We start from the raw sequence: 21,676 nt of genomic DNA on the forward strand, positions 1-21,676 counted from the left end.
CCCTCTCAGCCCTGCTCTTTCCCACGACAACCTTTCATGCCACACCAGTAGGGGGCGGCACACGCTTTATTTTCAGCCACAAAATGAGCCCTCTCAGGACCTAATCCCCAGAACCCAAGGCCCTGGCCCTCCTCCTGGAAGGAGAGGCAAGTAGGCAGGACATGTCTCTTGAGCTCTTGCTGCTGTCCCAATGCCACTTTGCACCCTGGAATCTCCTGGAGGGAGGTGGCCTCCAGGTGGGTTGGCAGCAGCCTGAGGAGTCCTTCCCTCCTAGATCTCTCTGTGGGCTACTGAGGTACCTGCAGCCATGCTGGGTGGGGTCCCAGGCCCTGGGGGGCTCCTAGCAGGCAGCAAACTTGCGCTGGATGCGCTTGTAGCGGAGCAGCTCCTGCTCACTGACGGAGGGTTGCAGCCGGGCAGCAGCCTGCAGCAAGTCCTCCATTGTGAGCATCAGTGCTGAGTTCCCTGGCTCCAGCCCTAGAGGTGACAAGTGGGGAGGTGAGGCCAGAGTCCCCATCCAGGCTGGGGAACAGAGGCTATGGTCTATGCCCAGGCAGGGGAAAGCCCTGGGAAGGTGCGTTCCTGCTCAGGGTCTCTTAAGATGTCAGTGATCTTCCCTCTGAAATCTAGAAGTAGATTTGTCTCCCACTAGCTTTTTTTTCCTTAGATTTTTTTTTTTTTTTATAGAGATGGGGTCTCTTTGTGTTGCCCAGGCTGGCCTCAAACTCCTGGGCTCAAGCAATCCTCCCACTTCAGCCTCTCAAGTAGCTGAACTCAGGTACACCCAACTCCCCACTAGCTTTTTAGTTGACCTCTCAGGGTGGCAAGTGGCTTACCTTCCTCCAGGTCATGAACCCTGCGTTTGAGGGCAGCTGTCATGGCATCAGAGCAGAGAGAGTAGAGGTCTGCGCCCGTCAGCTGGGGAGGGCAGCAATCCAGCACGTTCACCAGGCTTACAGATGGCTCTAGCTTGAATCTGTTATGGGATACAGGAAGAAACAGTTGACATCACCTCCCTCGAAAGCTGGTGCTGACCAGGTCATCCTGCATGTTGCATGCATCCCCTAAGCATCCCAAGGCCCAAGCCCTTTGCAGTCTTCCTCTATCAGGGCATACTTGCGTGTGATGGCACTCAGGACGTGCAGCTGGGAGGCTCGGTCCTCGTTTGCCCCCACAAACACCAGCTTGTCAAATCTTTAGGGAGATAAGCAGGTGTTAAGTGTCAGGGAGCCCAGCCACGAGGGGTGAAGGAGGCACAGAATGAGGTGAGCGGCACGAGGGGCCCACCTGCCAGGCCGCAGAAGGGCAGGGTCCAGGAGATCTGGTCTGTTGGTGGCTCCAATCACAAACACATCCTGAGTGCTGTGCAGCCCATCCAGCTCAGCAAGGAGCTGAGACACCACCCTGGAGAGAAGGGAGCAAGAGTCCTTGGTGTCCCCTCAGACTCTGCCCTGCCTGTGGTACCTTTCCTTACAGGCAGTCTCAACAGGGCCTTCTGCTCAGCTGTGCCCGGTGTGCCCCTCCAGGTAGGCCTCCATTCTCCTCAGTGGCCCCTGCCCAATTCCATGGCCCCTTTCAGCTTCCATTATATTATCTCAGAACTGAAATGACAGGAACTTCTATCTGGACCCCCCAGCCTCCATTCCCACTCAGACCCCCACCTGTCCATCACTCCTCCAGAATCTCCACTTCGCCCCCGGCTTGGGGCCAAAGAGTCCAGTTCATCAAAGAAGATAATGCATGGAGCTGCAGCCCTGGCCCTGGCAAACACTGGAGAGAGAGGGGCCCACAGGAGGAGGAAGCTGGTGGGGAGTTGAAGTTAGGCGAGAGCAAGGAGGGAGGCTGGGGTCTGACAATACAGCAATGCACTCCATTAGACCCAGGTGGGCAGGAACCTGACTTGTGGAAAGGAGGATTAGGAATGATCATGAGTAGCCTGGGGGTGGGGGTGGCTTGGAGGCCATCGGGGTTTGGGAAGGATGGGAAGCCCTGCCCCTCCCTGCTCACTCACCTTCCCGCACATTCTCCTCACTTTGGCCCACATACATGTTAATGAGCTCTGGCCCCTTCACACTGAGTGAGAAGATGTGAGAAGGATGTCAGATGCACATACACACAATTGACCTCTTGGGCAGCCCCTCCTGCTCCTGCTCCCCAGTGTGTTGCAGCCCCTGATCCACCCACCATCCCTTCCAGGCCCCCTGGCCACCTGAGAAAGGTAAGGCTGCACTCAGTGGCTACTGCCTTGGCCAGGAGGGTCTTGCCGGTGCCAGGGGGCCCATGGAGCAGAAGGCCTGAGCGTCTCAGGCCCAGGCTCAGTAGCTCAGGGTGCTCCAGGGGTAGCTGAATGGTCTCCAGGATCTCCTTCTTCACATCCTGCAGCCCACCCACATCATGCCAGGACACTGAGGGGATCTAGCAGATGGAAAGTACGAGGTTGGGATATGCTGGTGGAGGGGCTCCTGTCCCACCTCCAAGAATTTAGTCTGTACCTTGGGGGCTCCAATGGCCTGGGAGTGTGCTGTCTGCAGTTGCTCCAGTGCCTGCCCAAAGTCCTCAGCCAGGAGGGGAAAGCCGGCAGCACACAGCTCCCCCTCATCCTCCTCAGTCAAGCCACCTGCCAAACTGCAAAGAGGAACACAGGGAGGCCTCTGGAGGATCTCGAATGAGTCCTCCTCCCCATCAGCATCCATTCCTTTTTCCCTTCCTCACCACCCACCCATCTACATCCATTTCCTCTCCTCCTTTCCTCTCCTGTACCCAACTCCTCTTACCCTGAATTCTTGATCCTGGTGCAGGCTGCCCGGCTGCTGTGGGTCAGAAGGGCATAGAGATCCCCTACCACAAAGCCCTAGGGACCACAGGAGAGGACATATGAGCAGGGCACAGTAGGCAGGACCCTTCAGGGGACTGTCCCTTAGCTGGAGCAGAGGCCCCTGTTGATGCCTCAGGGTTTTCTACTCTCAGAGGGCAACAGGACTGAATTCTTGTGACAAAAGCCAGGGACCTCCTAGGGAGGGCCAGTACTCTGCCTTGATACTCACTGCACACCGCCGTGCCAGCTGTGCCAAGTTCACCTCCTGACCCAGGGGAAGGTGGGCAGTGAGGGCCCTCAGGATGCTGAGCCGCTGCCCCTCTGACAGCACAGGTACCTCCAGCTCATAAGGAAATGCTGTCTGCACATCAGCAGGCAGGTCCTGGGCCCGGCTTGTGGTGGCCACGACCAAGAGGGGAGGGCAGCTGCAGGCAGAAGAATGGGTGCTGAGGGTGAGAATATGGCTGGCAGCTCCTGTGCACTGCCTTGTCCCAAGGTCGGCCCAGAAGGGCAGGGAGGTGAGATGGGTGCTGGGATGGGACAGGGAGACAAGCATCTATCCCAGTTCCTAGATGGGAGAACTGTGCTTCCCCCTCATTGAGGGCAGAGGCTGTGCTTCATCTTTAACCAAGTGTTCCCCAAGAAATGCTAGACCACAGACTCCTCCCTCTAGATCCCTCTAAGATGCTGAGCTCAGGGCTGTTTAGAGGGCAGCCAAATGGGCAGGAGATGACTGAGAAGCCACTGAGGGGTGAGAGAAGGGAGGACTGAAAGGCTGAAAAGTAGGAAGGCTGGGCCTCCGACCCATTTTTTTTTTTTTTTTTTAGACGGAGTTTCGCTCTTGTTACCCAGGCTGGAGTGCAATGGCGCAATCTCGGCTCACTGCAACCTCCGCCTCCTGGGTTCAGGCAATTCTCCTGCCTCAGCCTCCTGAGTAGCTGGGATTACAGGAATGCACCACCATGCCCAGCTAACTTTTTTTTGTATTTTTAGTAGAGACGGGGTTTCACCTTGTTCACCAGGATGGTCTTGATCTCTTGACCTTGTGATCCACCTGCCTCGGCCTCCCAAAGTGCTGGGATTACAGGCTTGAGCCACCGCGCCCGGTCTTTTTTTTTTTTTTTTCTTTTTAAGACAGTCTTGCTTTTATCACCCAGGCTGGAGTGCAGCGGTGTGAACTTGCTCACTACAACCTCCACCTCCTGGGTTCAAGCGATTCTCCTGCCTCAGCTCCCCAAGTACCTAGGATTACAGGCACCCGCCACCATGCCCAGCTAATTTTTGTATTTTTAGTAGAGACAGCATTTCACCACGTTGGCCAGGCTGGTCTAGAACTCCTGACCTCAAGTGATCTACCCACCTTGGCCTCCCAATGTGCTGGGATCACAAGCGGGAGCCACTGTACCTGGCTGGCCTCCCCCACTTTGATAGACCCAGCTCTGTATAAATACCTGTTGTGGGGGTCCTCATCGAGAAGGAGGTGACGCAGCACAGCCACCACACGGGCATCCTCACCCAGCCCATCGCGGTCCCGGCCCAGAAGGTCCAAAGCTGTGAGTAACAGGACCGCAGGCCGGCAGCGGCGGGCCCGAGAGAAGACAGCCTGCAGTTTCGTTTCCACAGCCCCACTACTGTCTGCGCAGAGGCTGGAGCAGGGCACCTGGGGAGGGGGTCCCAATGGGTCTGCGAGCAAGAGGCAAGCATGACAAGGGCAGGAGAATGAGGGGGAGGAGTAGTCAGAGGGCCATCTTTTTCTCTGGAGGGCAGGGATGGCCCCATCCTGGCCAGGTACCCTGGCCAAGTTCTATCTCTTTTTTACCCTACCCCCATTCCCTGGACTGTCCACCAATATCTTGAAACCTCTCCTTGAAAGTACCTCTCCGTAGCTGAGCATCATGGGAATATGCCTGACCCACTGGGCTGAAGTGTTAGGGCCTGTGAGTAGATAGAGGAGGGAGGCGAGAGGAAGCAGCAGAGAGGGAGAACGTGAGCTAAGGAGGGGAAATAGTTGGGGTTCTACTCTCCAGAGACCCTCACCTTCAGTAAGTGGAGCCTAAGGTGACTACAGGCAGCAGCGACTACTGTGGTCTTCCCACAGCCCGGGGGGCCCCGTAGAAGGACACTGCTAGTTCCTGTCAGCAGGGTACCCCTGCAACCAGAGAACAGACATTCGTCTCCTCCATCTCACCCAAACTTTAGAGTCCCCAGTAACACAGAGGCCCTTGGATCTAGAAAGCAGACACACTTTTTCTCTCCTTGAGCCTCCCCTACCCCAGGCCAGAGCTGTCCCCATGTAGTGAGGCTATGTCTTTCACACCATTATGGTGCTCTGGCTGGGGCATGCGGCATATCCAACAGCCAAAGACTAATTCCCTTTGGCATCACTGTGCCATCAATAAAACCTCAATTGTTATGCCTGGTCTGAATGGTACTGCAGGCATTGCAGTGGCGGGAGGTCGGGGGAGTGTGTGTCCACACTTGGGCCATTGGTATGGGGAGTCGTGTCCTTCAGGGCCAGGGCAGTAAAGTCCTGGATGGCCAGTGAGCTCCCTAAGAGGAAGGGCAGTATCAGAAACAGCTGCCCCTGCTGGAGATTCTTCCTCCAGAGCCAGCCCTGGAGGCAGAGGTTATCCCAGGAAAGGAGCCTGGGAATTGGTTTACGGAAAGGAGTGCGCTGGTGGCCTGGACTGGACATACTGGTTTGAGGAAGGTCCTCCCAATTCCACTCTGGCCAATTCATTAGAAACTACCCATCTGGCTGCTGCTCCTCCAGGGATGTTCTAAGCAGGCTTTTCTCATACCCTTGGGTGGTGACTTCACTCACCCTGGCTGGAGGCGAGGCTTCAGGACAGCACAGAGTTCAGACACCAAGGTTTCCAGGCCTGGAGGAGACAAACTGCTCCAGAGAGCAGATTCCTCTGAAGGGAGCCATGGAACAGGGCTCAGGGTAGAACCCACCTGTGAAATGGAGGAAAAAGCTTTTGTTTGTAAAAATTGTGTCTACCCCCTGCACTGGTCTACATCCATCCATCCCTCGGGGCCTCACCATGTACAAGGAGGTATGGGTGGTGTCGGCCAAGTAGGCACTGGCTGGCCCATCTGGAGCTTCCCCAACTGTTTTCTTCACTTTAAAAAACATTTCCCGCCACCTGCAGGAAAAAGACCCAATGAACCCCAGATCCAGAGTCCAAACACCACCCCGCTCCTCAAGGACAAGGTTTCTCAATCACAGAGGACAAACAAGAGCACCACAAGTATGTGTCTCCTGTCATGGTGGGGAAAAGGAATGCAAATGGGCTTTCTCATCTTCCTAACAGACCACACACACCTTGAGGGCAAGAGCTATGCCTATCCTTCTGCATCCCCCATGACAGCCATGAGAGCTCTGAGGGGGTATGTTTCTCCAGGAACGTGGCCTACCCACCCACACCAACGGGGGAAGCTGCTGCTGCACTAAGCAATGGATCATCTGATTATTTCCACTGGCTTCAGTCTCCCCTCAAATACACAGCCACCGAGGCCCCAAAAACGTCAGAAGGAAGGATCCCTTGACTTTTATTTAATAATCCACAAAATCTCATTGCAGGCAGATTCCTTAATAACACCATCTGATGAATAACGGTTGTGTATTCTGGCTGCACATAGAATTATCTGTGAAACTTTAAAAAATAAACATTTCTCGGCCGGGCGCGGTGGCTCATGCCTGTAATCCCAGCACTTTGGGATGCGGAGGCGGGTGGATCACGAGGTCAAGAGATCGAGACCATCCTGGCCAACATGGTGAAACCCCATCTCTACTAAAAAGTACAAAAAATTAGCTGGGCATGGTGGTGCATGCCTGTAGTCCTAGCTACTCAGGAGGCTGAGGCAGGAGAATTGCTTAAAACCGGAAAACAGAAGTGGCAGTGAGCCGGAATCATGCCACTGCACTCCAGCCTGGCAATAGAGTGAGACTCCATCTCAAAATAAGTAAATAAATAAATAAATAACAAACATTTCTCACACATTATATGATTCCATTCAGTAGATCAGTAGTTGCCAGAGGTTGGGGGAGGGAAGCTATATGGAATGACCATTAATAGGTACAGTTTCTTTTTGAGGTGTTGAAAATGTTCTGGAATTAAACAGTGATGTTGGTTGTACAATCTTATGAATAAAAAAATATCGAATTGTACACTTTAATAGTATGATTTTAGGCCGGTCGCGGTGGGTCACACCTGTAACCCCAGTACTTTGGGAGGCCAAGACAGGCGGGTCATGAGGTCTGGACTTTGAGACCAGCCTGGCCAACATGGTGAAACCCTGTCTCTACTGAAAAAACAAAAATTAGCTGGGCATGGTGGTGGGTGCCTGTAATCCAAGCTACTTGGGAGACTGAGGCAGAATACTGCTTGAACCTGGGAGGCAGAGGTTGCAGTGAGCTGAGATCATGCCACTGCACTCCAGCCTCTCCAGCCTGGGAGACAGAGCAAGATTCTGTCTCAAAAAAAAAAAAAAAAAAAGTATTATGGTATGTGAATTTTATCTGTTGTTAAAATTAACCTATCTCCTTCCTTTGTGAAGGAAAAAAAAACAGAGGCTCCAGCCTCATCCTGATTCTGCTCCAATAAATCTGGTGTGGGGCTTCGGCACCTGTATTTTTTGAAAGCTTCCCCAGCAATTCTGATGTATAACCAGAGCTGCACAGTCGTTGGCTAGTGTCATAGTGAGTTAGGGTTATTCCGCCTACTGACAGGGAAGAGAATGGGTAGCAGGAACAGCTACTAACCCAATTTTCCAGATAAATAAATGATGAACTACTTCCCTCTTTAATCCTCAGGCAGCAAGGCAATGACAAAGTGAGACTGTAACCTAGGCCTCCTTAAAGTCCAATCAGCCTGCAATTTCCTCTGCTCACACTGCCTCACAGTCTCAAAGCTGCTCTCTCTGGCAGCAAAGGGGTGTGAGAGTGCAGCAAGTTGGAGGGGAAGGCATGCCAGGTTAGTATTATGAAACTCTTCTAAGTACTACAGTAAACTTAGAACATCAGGAAGCCTGAATCTGACTATAATTAATTATAAATAGGTGACAGTGGGCCTATAACCTAGGATCTCGATCAAGCCAAACAGCTGAGTCATGGTGTATATGACTCACCATGGAAGCCCTGCATAGGAATGAGATAAGGGACAGCACTGTGGGGTAGGGAGAGACCACCTTCTTCAGTGGAGGGTGGTTGGACCACTTCAGTGAATAGAAGGGCCTGAGCTCTGGAACCTATGTGGACACTGCTAAGAAACACTGGGCTGTGCTGCAGCCAGCTAGATAGGTGACAGTAGAGCTAGCTCCCATGGAGCCTGGTTTGGGGAAGTGGAGCACCAGGGACAGGATGAAGAGGCTACATCACCAACAGTGGAATTCCTTTCCAGGGCTCACAGGAACCTTGGCAGGGCTTCCCTTCTCAAGCCCAGTGCAGCTTAAAACGCTCACTTCTAGCTGTCCTTGGACCCATCGGCCCACTCACCAACCCTGCTTTCCTTGGGGGGATAAGAACTATGTGCTCAGCATCCAGGAGGAAAGCAGGTGTCTAAAGGTTGGGGGACAACAGAAGTTCAGAAACAGAACTGACTTGCCAGCGTGTCTCATGAGATTCTAGTACCTATTTTCCTTTCAAAGTACAAAGAGTGGGCATTCTGTAGTTTTCCTACAGAAAGCTAGCTCAAAGGCATTTGCTAAATTTAAGACAGGAGATAGAGGTGGGAAGTGACTGCTAAGTGCCAGCCTGGCATTTTCCACCACTCATTGTGGACTTAATCTGGAAAACCTCAAAGAGGTGACATGGAGCCTAAATGAGGTTATATAGGGCACCCCCTTTCTCCTTTCTTTGTGAAGGAAAAATAGCACAGGCTCCAGCCTCACCCTGATTCTGCTCCAGTAGATCTGGGGTGGGGCTTAGGCACCCTGAGATTGGGGGCACTGAGCACTGGCCAGAACCAAGCACTGGATATTGACCAGGGATGAATCAGGCACTCCAATTCAATCAAGGACTCTTTCTCCCAGCAAAGGATCCAGGCTGGGTATGCCACAGACCTTGGATATGAAGGCTCTTATGCAAGGGTTAGTGCATCTTTCAGCTATGCTCTCTTTCTAGTAAATTGCTACAGGAAATGAGTCCAGAATAGAGGGACTGCTGGGATATAGGGCTATACATTTTCCTCCCTACACATAAGGCCAAAGCAGCGTCTCAATTCTTTGCCTCACCATTTTTTTTTTTTTTTTTTTGAGATGGAGTCTTGCTCTGTCACGCAGGCTGGAGTACAGAGGCACAATCTCGGCTCACCTCAACCTCTGCCTCCCAGGTTCAAGCAATTCTCATGCCTCAGCCTCCCAAGAAGCTGGGATTATAGGTGTACGCCACCACGCCCAGCTAATTTTTTGTATTTTTAATAGAGACGGTTTTCACCATGTTGGTTAGACTGGTCTTGAACTCCTGACCTCGTGATCCGCACACTTCGGCCTCCCAAAGTGCTGGGTTTGTAGCCGTGAGCCACTGCACCCAGCCTGCCTCACCGTTTTACATGGAACCTCTGTGGTCAGAGTCAACAGAAGGAGAAAAGCTGGATTCCTTATTTTGGGTTCTTGGCTCAGTTATGCTCTATTTCTTATTCTCTGTTAATAAGAAAGAGTAGCCCTCTCAAAAACAACATAAATCCCTCTTTCCCATTTTCAGAGATAGGTTTAAGAAGTAGCTTGTGCACACTCCATAGAGAAATCAAAGCCTGCATATCCTTACATTGAGATATGGTATGGCCCAAGTCTTGGTCCAAACAACACTGAGGCTGAGAATGGAAAGGAAGGAATCTCATCTTGGTCTAGGCCATTAAACTCTTCTTCTTCATTTAAATTGGTACCTATTTATTTATTTATTTTTTTTTTTTGAGACAGAGTCTTGCTGTGTCGCCCAGTCTGGAGTGCAGTGATGTGATCTGGGCCCACTGCAATCTCTGCCTTCTGGTTCAAGTGATTCTCCCACCTCAGCCTCCTGAGTCGCTGGAATTACAGGCACCCACCACCACACCCAGCTAATTTTTTTATTTTTAGTAGAGACAGTGTTTCACCATGTTGGGCAGGCTGATCTTGATCTCCTGACCTTATGATCTGCCCACCTCAGCCTTCCAAAGTGCTGGGATTACAAGCATGACCCACCGTGCCTGGCCCTGTTTGCTCGTTTTTTTGAGACAGTGTCTAGCTACATTGCCCAGCCTTCCAAGTAGCTGGGATTACAAGTATGCTCCACCATGCCTGACTGGTTCTTAACCTTTCTTCAGTCATACACTTGTTTGGAACTGAAGGAGAGATGAATTTTCTCTCCAAAAAAAACGTACACAGTTTGGGGGTGGTGGCACACACCTGTAATCCCAGCTGGAGACCAAGGCAGGCACATCACTTCAGCTCGAGTTTGAGACTAGCCTGGGCAACATAGTGAAACGCTGTCTCTACTAAAAATACAAAAAAAAAAAAAAAAAAAAAAAAAATAGCTGGGCATGGTGACGTGAACCTGTAGTTCCAGCTACTGGGGCAGGGGCAGTGCTGAGGTGGGAGGATCACTTAAGCCTGAGAGGTTGAGGCTGCAGTGAGATGTGATCGCACCACTAAACTCCAGCCTGGGTGACACAGCAAAATCCTGTCTGTCTGTCTGTCTGTCTGTCTGTCTGTCTGTCTGTCTCTCTCTCTCTCACACACACACACACACACACACACACACACACACACACACAGAAATAGACAGAGGCCGGGTGTGGTGGCTCACGTCTGTAATCCCAGCACTTTGGGAGGCCAAGGCAGGTGCATCACAAGATCAGGAGTTCGAGACCAGCCTGACCAACATGGTGAAACCCCATCTCTACTAAAAATACAAAAATTAGCCAGGCATGGTGGCACATGCCTGTAATCCCAGCTACTCAGGAGGCTGAGGCAGGAGAATCATCTGAACCTGGGAGCCAGAGGTTGCAGTGAGGCGAGATCACACCACTGCACTACAGCCTAGGTGACAAAGTGAGACTCCATCTCAAAAATAAATAAATAAATAAATAAAAAGAAAAAAATAAAAAGAGAAAGAACAGAAGGAAGGAAAGACGGAGGGAGAGGGAGGGAGGCAGGAAGAGAAGGAAGGAAGGAGAGAGAAAGGGATGGGGAGAAAGGAAAGAAAAAGGAAAGAAAGAAAGAAAGAAAAGTACACGACAACAAAATCCTGTTAGGCACAAATTACACACAATTTGGAGGGAGGGGATTGCGGAACTCATGCACCCAGGTTACAAATCCCAGCTATAGGATAGAAGGCAGCTGCATACCTGGGCAGTTTCTCTGGACTTCCTTCCAGGATCTCTACTTGCCCAATTGTTGGCACACACAGAACATCCCCTTCCTGGACTACCCTGCAACACAGCAGTGGCCCTGGTCAGCTCACAATGGGAGTAATGAGCATGTGTTCATTATCACATGCCCACCCCCAACATGCAGACTACTTCTTGAGTCTACTGCCCACCCAGAGATCCCACACAATTTTCCAAGGAACAAGTCAGACTTAGGATAAGCTAGGGGAAATGGTAGACTAGAAAGAGGGATCAGAGACAGGTGAATGGCAGAACCCAAATTAACCTCATGGTTCAGACTTCTCTTCTGTGGTCTTCCCTGATACACCAAGAGGAACCTACCACAATCTGTCTAAAATGTGGCCTCTTTTAACCAGGGCCTCTGGGGTACCTGGTTCTAAGGCATAGGATAGGAGGAATGTGATGAGGCTGAGATGCTATCCTCCTTAAAAGATTAGGTCGCTAACCTGGGTACCTGAAAGTGCTGGTAAAGAACACCATCATAATTTCCATTAGTGCTGTAGTGGGGAGAAGACACAATTTCGATGTGTAACTCTCTGGCAAACGGAGGCCCAGGCAGCAATGAGCAGCTTCTTTTGTCTTCAGGTGCGACGGAGCCTTCCAAGTACCTCTATTAGAGAAATAATCGCCTCTTTATAACCTTCTCCTAAGGGGGCAGGCTCTATCCTGCCTCTTAGCAGCTAACATACTTATTTTCATCCTGTCTTTCCAATAACCAAGACTTGTGGAAGGTGGGGCCTGAGGTAGCAGACTTGAAAACCTCTCCCTCTAATGGGCACCAGGAAGAGAATGTCACCTCCTATCCGCACTCTGGCTCCAAAAAATTTCCCAGTAAAGAAAACCTTTCTGTGACACCTTTAACTTGGCCCAGAGCCAGTGAAATGGTAAAGATATTTATTCCCACAAGTCTTATGAGTGACACCAGGCACCTACTGGGATTAATATTAAGTGGACATTGGTAGGAAAACCCTGAATTCCGGCTGTGGAAAAAGCTGAAAGGATTGGTTCAGTGGTTGGATGATTCAATGAGCTCCACTCTTAAGCACGCACTCCAGTAGTTTTCCTCCATTTAAGAGGAAACCTATATCCACTCCCATTCACATATATCTTATATCTCTACCTGACATCCCGTAGTATGAACTGGCTACTCTAAGATTATTATCTCTCCAATGGTAGAAATAGTCTATATCTACTTGTGCTATTGAGCACTTGAAACGTGGCTAAAAAGATACAAAGAAAACGAAAGAAATGTGGCTAAAGCAACTGAAAAACTGGATTTGTTTTAATTTTTGTTGTTTTTTTGAGACAGAATCTTGCTCTGTCACCAGGCTGGAGTGCAGTGGTGCAATCTTGGCTCACTGCAACCTCCACCTCCCAGAGTCAAGCGATTCTCCTGCTTCAGCCTCCCAAGTAGCTGGGATTACAGGCGCTCACGACAACGCCCAGCTAATTTTTGTATTTTTAGTAGAGATGGGGTTTCACCATCTTGACCAGGATGGTCTCCATCTCTCTCTCTCTCTTTTTTTTTTTTTTTTTTTGAGACGGAGTTTCGCTCTTGTTACCCAGGCTGGAGTGCAATGGCGCAATCTCAGCTCACTGCAACGTCCGCCTCCTGGGTTCAGGCAATTCTCCCACCTCAGCCTCCTGAGTAGCTGGGATTACAGGCATGCGCCACGATGCCCAGCCAATTTTTTGTATTCTTAGTAGAGACGGGGTTTCACCATGTTGACCAGGATGGTCTCGATCTCTCGACCTCGTGATCCACCCGCCTCGGCCTCCCAAAGTGCTGGGATTACAGGCTTGAGCCACCGCACCTGGCCTATGGAGCACGAGTTCTAAATGCTAAGGCTCGGCCGGGCGCGGTGGCTCAAGCCTGTAATCCCAGCACTTTGGGAGGCCAAGGCGGGTGGATCACGAGGTCGAGAGATCAAGACCATCCTGGTCAATATGGTGAAACCCCGTCTCTACTAAAAGTGCAAAAAATTAGCTGGGCATGGTGGCACGTGCCTGTAATCCCAGCTACTCAGGAGGCTGAGGCAGGAGAATTGCCTGAGCCCAGGAGGCGGAGGTTGCGGTGAGCCAAGATCGCGCCATTGCACTCCAGCCTGGGTAACAAGGGCGAAACTCCGTCTCAAAAAATAAAAATAAAAAAATAAAAAATAAAAATAAAAAATAAAAAATAAATGCTAAGGCTCTAGTCTTCCAATCTACCTAAGACAGAGAAGTAGGTATAAGGAAGAGGAAGTACTCCTGACCTCAGTCCTTTATCCTACCTGAATTCTGAGCTCTCCCACTTCCAGGGTGTCACAGCCAAGATTAAAAGCCAAAGTGGCAGGGACGAGCGCCAGTCCGTCAGCGAGGGGCTCTCCCAGCTGGCCAGAGCTGGGTCCCAGTCTATCGGAGAGGTCCCATCGAGGTTCTAGGACCTGCACCCTGGCCAAGTGCGGCTGCGAAGTGTTCGATGACTCTCCAGCCCGGGCCACCCACACCCATTCGCCCTGGAAGAGGCCAAGGCCACGGAGACACCTCCGGCTCACCCCCAGTGAATCTCCAGTCCCTCCCAGAACTCCCTGGAGTCGCCGGACTGTGCCAGAAACAGCAAAAGAGGACACCACGGGCGGGGGTGGGGGCTGACTGGTGTCCCCAGACTCTGGGCACAGTCTGGCCCGCCCGCGGAGCTCAGTCACAGCCAGCCGAGTTCCTGGGCCTAGCATCCCTTGCAACGCGGGCCGCGTCTCCAGCACCCGAGGTCCGGGCACTGGCAGAGTCTCTCCGCGCCTCACCAGCAGCGGCCCGACTCGCGGTCCGAGCCCAGGCCCCAGCGAGGTGCCAAGCAGTGCCCAGCCTAGCGCCGGGGGCCGCCGCACCGGCCGCGCCCGCACCCAAGCCCCAGAGCCCAGTGCCATGAGCCGCAACAGTGCGCGGCTAACCAGTAGCTGCGGGGGCCCGGGCCCCTGCTCTTCGGTGCCCGCGCCCGGTCCCTCCAGGGCTGCCACCAGCAGCGCCGGCCCTGCCGGGCTCTCCCCTGCAGGCCGCAGGGCCAACACCAGTCCCAGCCCCGCCGCCGGCCACGGGCCCCCGGGCGGCAGCAGCACTGCCAACGGAGGTGTCTCAGTCGGAAAGGGTTCCAGGACCCGCAAGACAGCCAGCGCCATAGTGACAGGAGACCAACGAGAAGGATGAAGGAGCGCAGCTTCCGGAGCCAGCGAGCCAGACGACTTGACTGCGCGAGCGCCGCTTCCGCTTCCGTCAGGGGAGGCCGGAGGAAAAGGGGAGGGGCGTCCGGTACGGCGAGCTTGCTTTGGGAGGATTCTCCGCGCTTCAGGTTGATCTGCCTCGTGCCTCGATGGCAGTAACCGTCATCGCCGCGGTTGCTTAGCGTTTACGCATGCGCCCTTTGAACCTGTGCTTAGAGGGATTTGTCTTTGCCTTCTAGGGGAGTAATGTCATCTCAGCTGTCTTGCCCCGTAGCGTGTACGTCACAGTTTATTGACTGATGAATGGTCAGTATACCGGGGTTGACTTGGCCCCGTGCTGGGAGCTCTAGGTGAAATGTTTAGGAAGGAGTCCGCTCCTCTGCGGAACTCCTACAGTTTCCCCTGTGGAACTGTGAGCTTTGAGGGTTGCAGGAAAGATTGCAGGTGGGAGTAGCAGGATTAGAAAACTGTCTCACCCTTGCTTATAGGTATATAGTGGCTGCTGAGTGAATTACTAGATGTGATTCATACAGCCCTGAAGTGCTTGGTGCTGCCATACATGTTCCAGCATATCTTGCACAAACCGATGTTCCATCACTTTTTGCCCTGTTTATCGTTCGGTTTGTTTTACTTCCACCAAACTTGAGTTGAAGACAAAGCAGCTTCCTTTTTTCACCCCCCAAATCCTTGCAGACTGGAAACCCATTCACTTTCTATCCTAGAGAGGGGCAGGTAGCAGAGCAGGCAGAAGGAAAGGAGCTCAAGGCTTCTGCCAACATGGCACCAACAGTCGACTTCCTGCCTGTTCTGTTACTTAGATTCCATCCTTGTCTTCATCTCCGCTGTTCTGTTCAAGCCACTCAACAAGTGGTAAGCCACATTTCCTTTTTTTTTTTTTTTTTTTTTTTTGGAGACAGGGTCCTACTCTGTCACCCAGGTGAAAGTGTAGTGGCACAATCACGGTTCACTGCCTCCACATTCCAGGCTCAAGTGATCTCCTACCTCAGCCTCCTGAGTAGCTGTAGCTGGGACCACAGGCACATGCCACCATGCCCACCTAATTTTTAGTTTTTGAGATGGAGTTTCTGTCTTGTTGCCCAGGCCAGAGTGCAATGGTGCCATCTCGGCTCACTGCAATCTCCGCTTCCCAGATTCAAAGATTCTCCTGCCTCAGCCTCCCAAGTAGCTGAGATTACAGACGTGTGTCACCACACCCAGCTAACTTTGTATTTTTAGTAGAGACTGGGTTTCACCATGTTGGTCAGGCTGGTCTCCAACTCCTGGGCTCAAGTGATCCACCTGCCTAAGCCTCTCAAAGTGCTGGGATTACAGGCATGAGCCACTGAGCCTCGCCTACTTTTTTATTTTTTGTAAGGACAGTTTATCTGTGTTGCCCAGGCTGGTCTCGAACTCCTAGTCTGAAGAGAATCTCAGTCCTCAGCCTCCAAAAGTGCTGGGATTACAGGAATGAGCTATCATGTCCTTTCTTTTTTTAAATTTTTTATTTTTATTTTTTTGAGATGGACTCTCACTGTCACCCAGGCTAGAGTGCAGTGGTGCAATCTCAGCTCACTGCAACCCCCAACTCCAGGGTTCAGGCAGTTCTCCTGCCTCTGCCTCCCAAGTAAATAGGACTACAGGTGCACACCACCACGCCTGGCTAATTTTTGTATTTTTTTAGTAGAGATGGGGTTTCATGTTAGCCAGATGGTCTCAATCTCCTGACCTTGTGATTTGCTCACCTCAGCCTCCCAAAATGTAGGGATTACAGGCATGAGCCACTGCGCCCAGCCTCTTTTTTTTGTTTTTGTTTTTTTTCTGAGACGAAGTTTCACTCTTCTTGCCCAGGCTAGAGTGAAATGGCCCTGTCATGGCTTACCTCAACTTCCACCTCCTGGGTTCAAGCAATTCTCCAGCCTCAGCCTCCTGAGTAGCTGGGATTACAGGTGCCTGCCACCACACCTAGCTAATTTTTTGTATTTTTAGTAGAGACAGGGTTTTACTATGTTGGTCAGGTTGGTCTCGAACTCCTGACCTCAGATGATCCACCTGTTTCAGCCTCCCAAAGTGCTGTGATTACAGGCATGGGCCACCGTGCCCGGCTGAGGCAGTCTTCTTTTTGTATGTTATACGTTCCTGAAAATTTGAAAGACAAATATATGAAAACTATTAGATTTACACGTTATAAGGGGCTGGGTGCAGTGGCTCATGCCTGTAATCCCAGCACTTTGGGAGACCGAGGTGGGTGGACTGCTTGAGGCCAGGAGTTTGAGACCAGCCTGGCCAACGTGGAGGAACCGCTTCTCTAAAAAAAATTTTAAAAAATAGCCAGGTGTGGTGGCAGGCACCTGTAATTCCAGCTACTCGGGAGGCTGAAGCAGAAGAATCGTTTAAGCCCAGGACGTGGAGGTTGCAGTGAGCCGAGATAGCGCCACTACCCTCCTGCCTGGGTCTGGAAAGAAACTGTCTCAAAAAAATATTTTAAAAGGCCGGCAGGGCTGGACGAGTGGGGAGCCAGGAGCTGGGGCTCTGCTGTCGGAGACGCAGAGAGGCCCCATCTCTGGCTGCTAGACCATGCTGAGCTGAGCATGTGGCAGGCTCGCCTCAGCACCGTGGAGAAGACACGTGCCGCTGTCCGCAGCCACCCATACTACCTGCAAGCGTGGTCTCGGCCTTCGGCCAACCTAAACAAGAGGACAGAGGAGACGCCCCGTAGCTAGGATCCAGCGCTGCTGGAGTTCCTGGTGTTCTCGCCCTCCAGGAAGCCACTCATACGAAGCATCAACAAAATGATTAATGAAGAATTTGCTGGGATGGTGACTTACGCCTGTAATCCCCGCACTTTGGGAGGATGAGGCTGGCAGATCACCTGAAGTCAGGAGTTCGAGACCAGCCTGCCCAACATGGTGAAACCCCGTCTCTACTAAAAAATATATATACACAAAAATTAGCCGGGCGTGGTGGTGCACGCCTATAATCCCAGCTACTCGGGAGGCTGAGGCAGGAGGATCACTTGAACTCTGGAGGCAGAGGTTGCAGTGAGCCGAGATCATGCCACTGCACTCCAGCCTGGGCGACAGAGCGAGACTCCGCCCCCCACCCCCCCAAAAAAATTACCACAGGCAGCTAGGATGACCCATCAATGTAAGAAGCAAGAAGAAGTGGAGCAGCATTAGTTCACAATTAAAAAAATAAAAAACACAACAGCCAACTTTTCTTAATACCATATACCTTTTAAAACACAAGTGGGTAATAAGTGGAAGAGAAGAATGTTTCTCTCTTCTACATTGACTGTTCTTATTCCACTGGTTTCTTTAGCAGGACTGTTCTACCCAGCCTCTGTGGAAAAAAACGTCCCACAAGGCTACACTAGCACAGCAAGCTTTGCTTTTACAGTCTTCTCTTGCCTATTAGCATACCAGTGTATATATTCTCCATCTTTGGACATGGATGGATATTAAACTCTTCAGGCATAATTGATGCAACTAGAGTCAGTATGCTGTATTCATGATAGCTCTTAGGCATCTATCTCTGAAAGCTCAACTGGATGAAATTTAGTTTGCAGGAAAGAGACTTTACTTTGTGCATCTCAGACTTAGGACTGTGGGAGGCTTAAGTTGCAGACACTTCTTTTATTTTACTCTTGCTCTGCCCTTGTGTTTTGAAGGTTTTGACTTATAACTGCTGTATCAGAGGAAACATTTTGACAGTGTCTTGTTGGAGATAAACATCCCCAATTGTCATGTCATGACTATTTCTTACTCCATTCATCTAAAAGTCATTGAAATTTTGTTTTGCTTGTTTGTTTAGCTTTAAAGTCTTTGGAAAAGTCACATATTAGGGATGACTGAAATAATTCTAAAGGAGTGATGCTGGAATAGTCTTTCTAAGGGAGAGAAATGCATTTGAACAAGTGTGGTATAAAACCATATAATCAAATAGAAATTTCCGGTACTTACAAAAATTGAGTTTATAAAATTACCTTCATTTCTTTGACATTAGTTGTTTATATTAACAATAAAGATGTTGGCCGGGCGCGGTGGCTCAAGCCTGTAATCCCAGCAATTTGGGAGGCCGAGGCGGGTGGATCACGAGGTCAAGAGATCGCAGACCATCCTGGTCAACATGATGAAACCCCGCCTCTACTAAAAATACAAAAAATTAGCTGGGCATAGTGGCGCGTGCCTGTAATCCCAGCTACTCAGGAGGCTGAGGCAGGAGAATTGCCGGAACCCAGGAGGCAGAGGTTGCGGTGAGCCGAGATCGCGCCATTGCACTCCAGCCTGGGTAACAAGAGCGAAACTCCGTCTCAAAAAAAAAAAAAAAAAAAAAAGATGTTGACACTTTACCATAAAAAATAAACCAGTTTGCAGTAATATAAATATATACATATTTACTGTAAACTGGTTTATTTTTTATGGTAAAGTGTCAACAACTTTATTGTTAATAAAGTGTTATATATATATATATATATATATATATATATATATGCACACATCAGCTGCAGTGGTTCACACCTGTAATCCCAGCACTCTGGGAGGCTGAGGTGGGCGGATCATGAGGGCAGCAGATAGAGACCATCCTGGTTAACACGTCATTACTAAAAGTATAAAATTTAGCTGGGCATGGTGGCATATGCCTGTAGTCCCAGCTACTCAGGAGGCTGAGGCAGGAGAATTGCTTGAAGCCAGGAGGCAGAGGTTGCAGTGAGCCGAGATCGTGCCACTGCACTCCAGCCTGGTGACAGAGTGAGACTCGTCTGAAAAGAAGAAAAAAAAAAAAGGCCAGGCATGGTGGCTCACTCCTGTAATCCCAGCACTTTGAGAGGCCGAGGTGGGTGGATCACCTGAAGTCAGGAGTTAGAGAACAGCCTGGCCAATATGGCAAAACCCTGTCTCTACTAAAAATATAAATAAATTAGCCAGGCTTGGTGGCAGGCGCCTGTAATCCCAGCTACTCAGGAGACTGAGGCAAGAGAATTGCTTGAACCCAGGAGGCAGAGATTGCAGTGAGCTGAGATCACGCCATTGCACTCCAGTCTGGGCAACAGAGTGAGACCCTGTCTTGAAAAAATATATATACAAATAAATAAAATGAAATAGCATGCAAGAATGTACTAATCAGGAACCATGACTTGTGTCATGACTTGCAGGAGACTGAGGCAGAAGGATAACTTGAACCCAGGAATTTGAGGCTATGATTGTGCCATTGTACTCCAAATGGGTGACAGAGCAAGACCTTGTCTCTTTTAAAGACAGAAAATTTGGCCAGGTGTGGTGGCTTATGCCTGTAATCCCAGCACTTTGGGATGCCAAGGCGGGTGGATCATCTGAAGTCAGGAGTTCGAGACCAGCCTGGCCAAGATAGTGAAACCTCGTCTCTACTAAAAATACAAAAATTACCAGGCACATTGGTGGGCACCTGTAATCCCTGCTACTCGGGAGACTGAGGTAGGAGAATTGCTTGAACCCGGGAGGCAGAGGTTGAGGTTGTGGTGAGCCGAGATGGCGCCGTTGCACTTTAGCCTGGGCAACAGAGCAAGACTCCATCTGAAAAAAAAAAAAAAAAAAAAAAAAAAAGAAAGAAAAAGAATAGAAATACCAAAACTAAATACTATTCTAGGTACCTAGATTCACATGGATGAAAGTTCCCATTTGATAGTCCTACTGTGTGTGGGTTGGTCCCCTAGCTTCCAGAGGAACCAAGGACTAGATAGGTGGTGGGTGGGCCTAAAGAGGATATGCCTGCTTTACACAGCAGCAGGCAAGCTCTAGGCCTCAGGACTATGGTGCTCCTTGAGGTCTTGGAGATGGGTAAAATGTCTGTTATCTTGCCTAGATCAGCACTCATACAGATACAAATACCCATCCACAAATACATGTCCTTACTTCCAAGGCTTTTCTCCCAACAGATAATAGCTGGCATGTAGTCCGCTTTGTGTTACCCTGAAATTGTCATTAGTCACTGAAAGCCAAATACTATTTCTCTAAGATAGCCAGGACCCTACATTTTCGATCTTCACTTCCTCACCTGTTGATGCCCACTCTTCCACTCACTAAAAACGTTCTTCACCCATAATCTTCTAATTGCAGAATCAAGGTGATGCTGTTCCATCTTTCTCTGACACTACTGACCAATCCTCCTTTATTTCCTTTGCCATCATGACACCGGTTTTCCTCTTACAACTCTGACCACTTCCAGAAATCCTCCTCAACTCCTCCCTTTTCATTACCATCCCCCAACAATCCAATGAATCACCATATCCTGTTGATTCTACACATTTCCATGCTCTATCCTCTCTTCTCCATCCCCACGGCCACTGTCTTGTAACATTGCTCTCCTGGGTAAGGGACACAGGTTTTTGTTTTTGTTTTGAGATGGAGCCTCACTCTGTTGCCCAGGCTAGAGTGCAATGGCACAATGTCGAATCACTGCAACCTCCACCTCCCGGGTTCAAGCAATTTTCCCACCTCAGCCTCCCAAGTAGTTGGGATTACAGGCACCCACCACCGTGCCTGGCTAATTTTTGTATTTTTGTAGAGACAAGGTTTTGCCAGGCTGGTCCTGAACTCCTGACCTCAGGTGATCTGCCTTCCTCAGCCTCCCAAAGTGCTGGGATTATAGGCATGAACCACCATGCCCAGTCTGTTTTTTTTTTTTTTTTTTTTTAAGACTAAATGCTATATTTTATTTTATATAGAATTTTTAAAAATTATTTATTTGTTGTACATGAATAAGTTCTTTAGTGGTGATTTCTGATGCACCCATCACCCAAGCACTGTACACTGTACCCAATATGTAGTTTTCATTTTTATTTTTTTTTCATTTTTTTATTTTTTAGACAGAGTTTCGCTCTTGTTACCCAGGCTGGAGTGCAATGGCACGATCTCGGCTCACTGCAACCTCTGCCTCCTGGGTTCAGGCAATTCTCCTGCCTCAGCCTCCTGAGTAGCTGGGATTACAGGCACGTGCCACCATGCCCAGCTAATTATTTGTATTTTTAGTAGAGACGAGGTTTCACCATGTTGACCAGGATGGTCTCGATCTCTTGACCTCATGATCCACCTGCCTCAGCCTCCCAAAGTGCTGGAATTACAGGCTTGAGCCACCGCGCCCGGCTTTCTTTTTTTTTTTTTCCCCCGAGATGCAGTCTCGCTCTTTTGCCCAGGCTGGAGTGCAGTGGCACGATCTCGGCTCATTGCAACCTCTGCCTCCTAGGTTCAAGTGATTCTTCTGCCTCAGCCTCCCAAGTAGCTGAGACTACAAGTGAGCGCCACTACGCCCTGCTAAGTTTT

The 21,676-nt window shown here is 50.2% G+C and overlaps 1 protein-coding gene and 1 pseudogene across 3 annotated transcripts; one reads left to right on the plus strand and one right to left on the minus strand.

The window, feature by feature from the left end:
• Positions 1-48: 48 nt before the first annotated feature.
• PEX6 (peroxisomal biogenesis factor 6) lies at positions 49-14,448 on the minus strand. 3 transcript variants are annotated; one of them, XM_039465162.1, is made up of 17 exons: positions 13,458-14,448; positions 11,631-11,794; positions 11,143-11,226; positions 5,862-5,964; positions 5,640-5,773; positions 4,853-4,964; positions 4,267-4,475; positions 3,045-3,240; positions 2,775-2,851; positions 2,493-2,625; positions 2,210-2,415; positions 2,012-2,073; positions 1,662-1,770; positions 1,288-1,404; positions 1,117-1,194; positions 837-976; positions 49-477 (listed from the first exon to the last, which is right to left on the minus strand). In XM_039465162.1, exons 1-17 carry the CDS (start codon positions 14,337-14,339, stop codon positions 341-343), a joined length of 2,943 nt encoding a protein of 980 aa, XP_039321096.1. In that variant the 5' UTR covers positions 14,340-14,448; the 3' UTR covers positions 49-340. The 3 variants fall into 3 exon arrangements, with proteins under 3 accessions (XP_039321096.1, XP_039321101.1, XP_039321106.1); XM_039465167.2 differs by having other exon boundaries at positions 14,115-14,398; XM_039465172.2 differs by lacking the exon at positions 13,458-14,448 and having other exon boundaries at positions 11,639-11,763.
• Positions 14,449-17,185: 2,737 nt separating this feature from the next.
• Positions 17,186-18,421, plus strand: LOC141584293 (phosphatidylinositol N-acetylglucosaminyltransferase subunit Y-like; annotated as a pseudogene).
• Positions 18,422-21,676: the final 3,255 nt, after the last annotated feature.

Source organism: Saimiri boliviensis, chromosome 4 (assembly GCF_048565385.1).
Source record: "Saimiri boliviensis isolate mSaiBol1 chromosome 4, mSaiBol1.pri, whole genome shotgun sequence".
Classification (NCBI taxonomy): domain Eukaryota; kingdom Metazoa; phylum Chordata; class Mammalia; order Primates; family Cebidae; genus Saimiri; species Saimiri boliviensis.

Excerpts from the sequence above, each read along its gene's own strand:
- PEX6 (XM_039465162.1), bottom strand. The coding sequence starts at position 14,339 with ATGGCGCTGGCTGTCTTGCGGGTCCTGGAACCCTTTCCGACTGAGACA. Across the intron at positions 5,774-5,861 it reads CCCATACCTCCTTGTACATG|GTGGGTTCTACCCTGAGCCC; the intron begins GTGAGGCCCCGA and ends TCCATTTCACAG. Across the intron at positions 977-1,116 it reads CTGAGTGCCATCACACGCAA|ATTCAAGCTAGAGCCATCTG; the intron begins GTATGCCCTGAT and ends ATCCCATAACAG.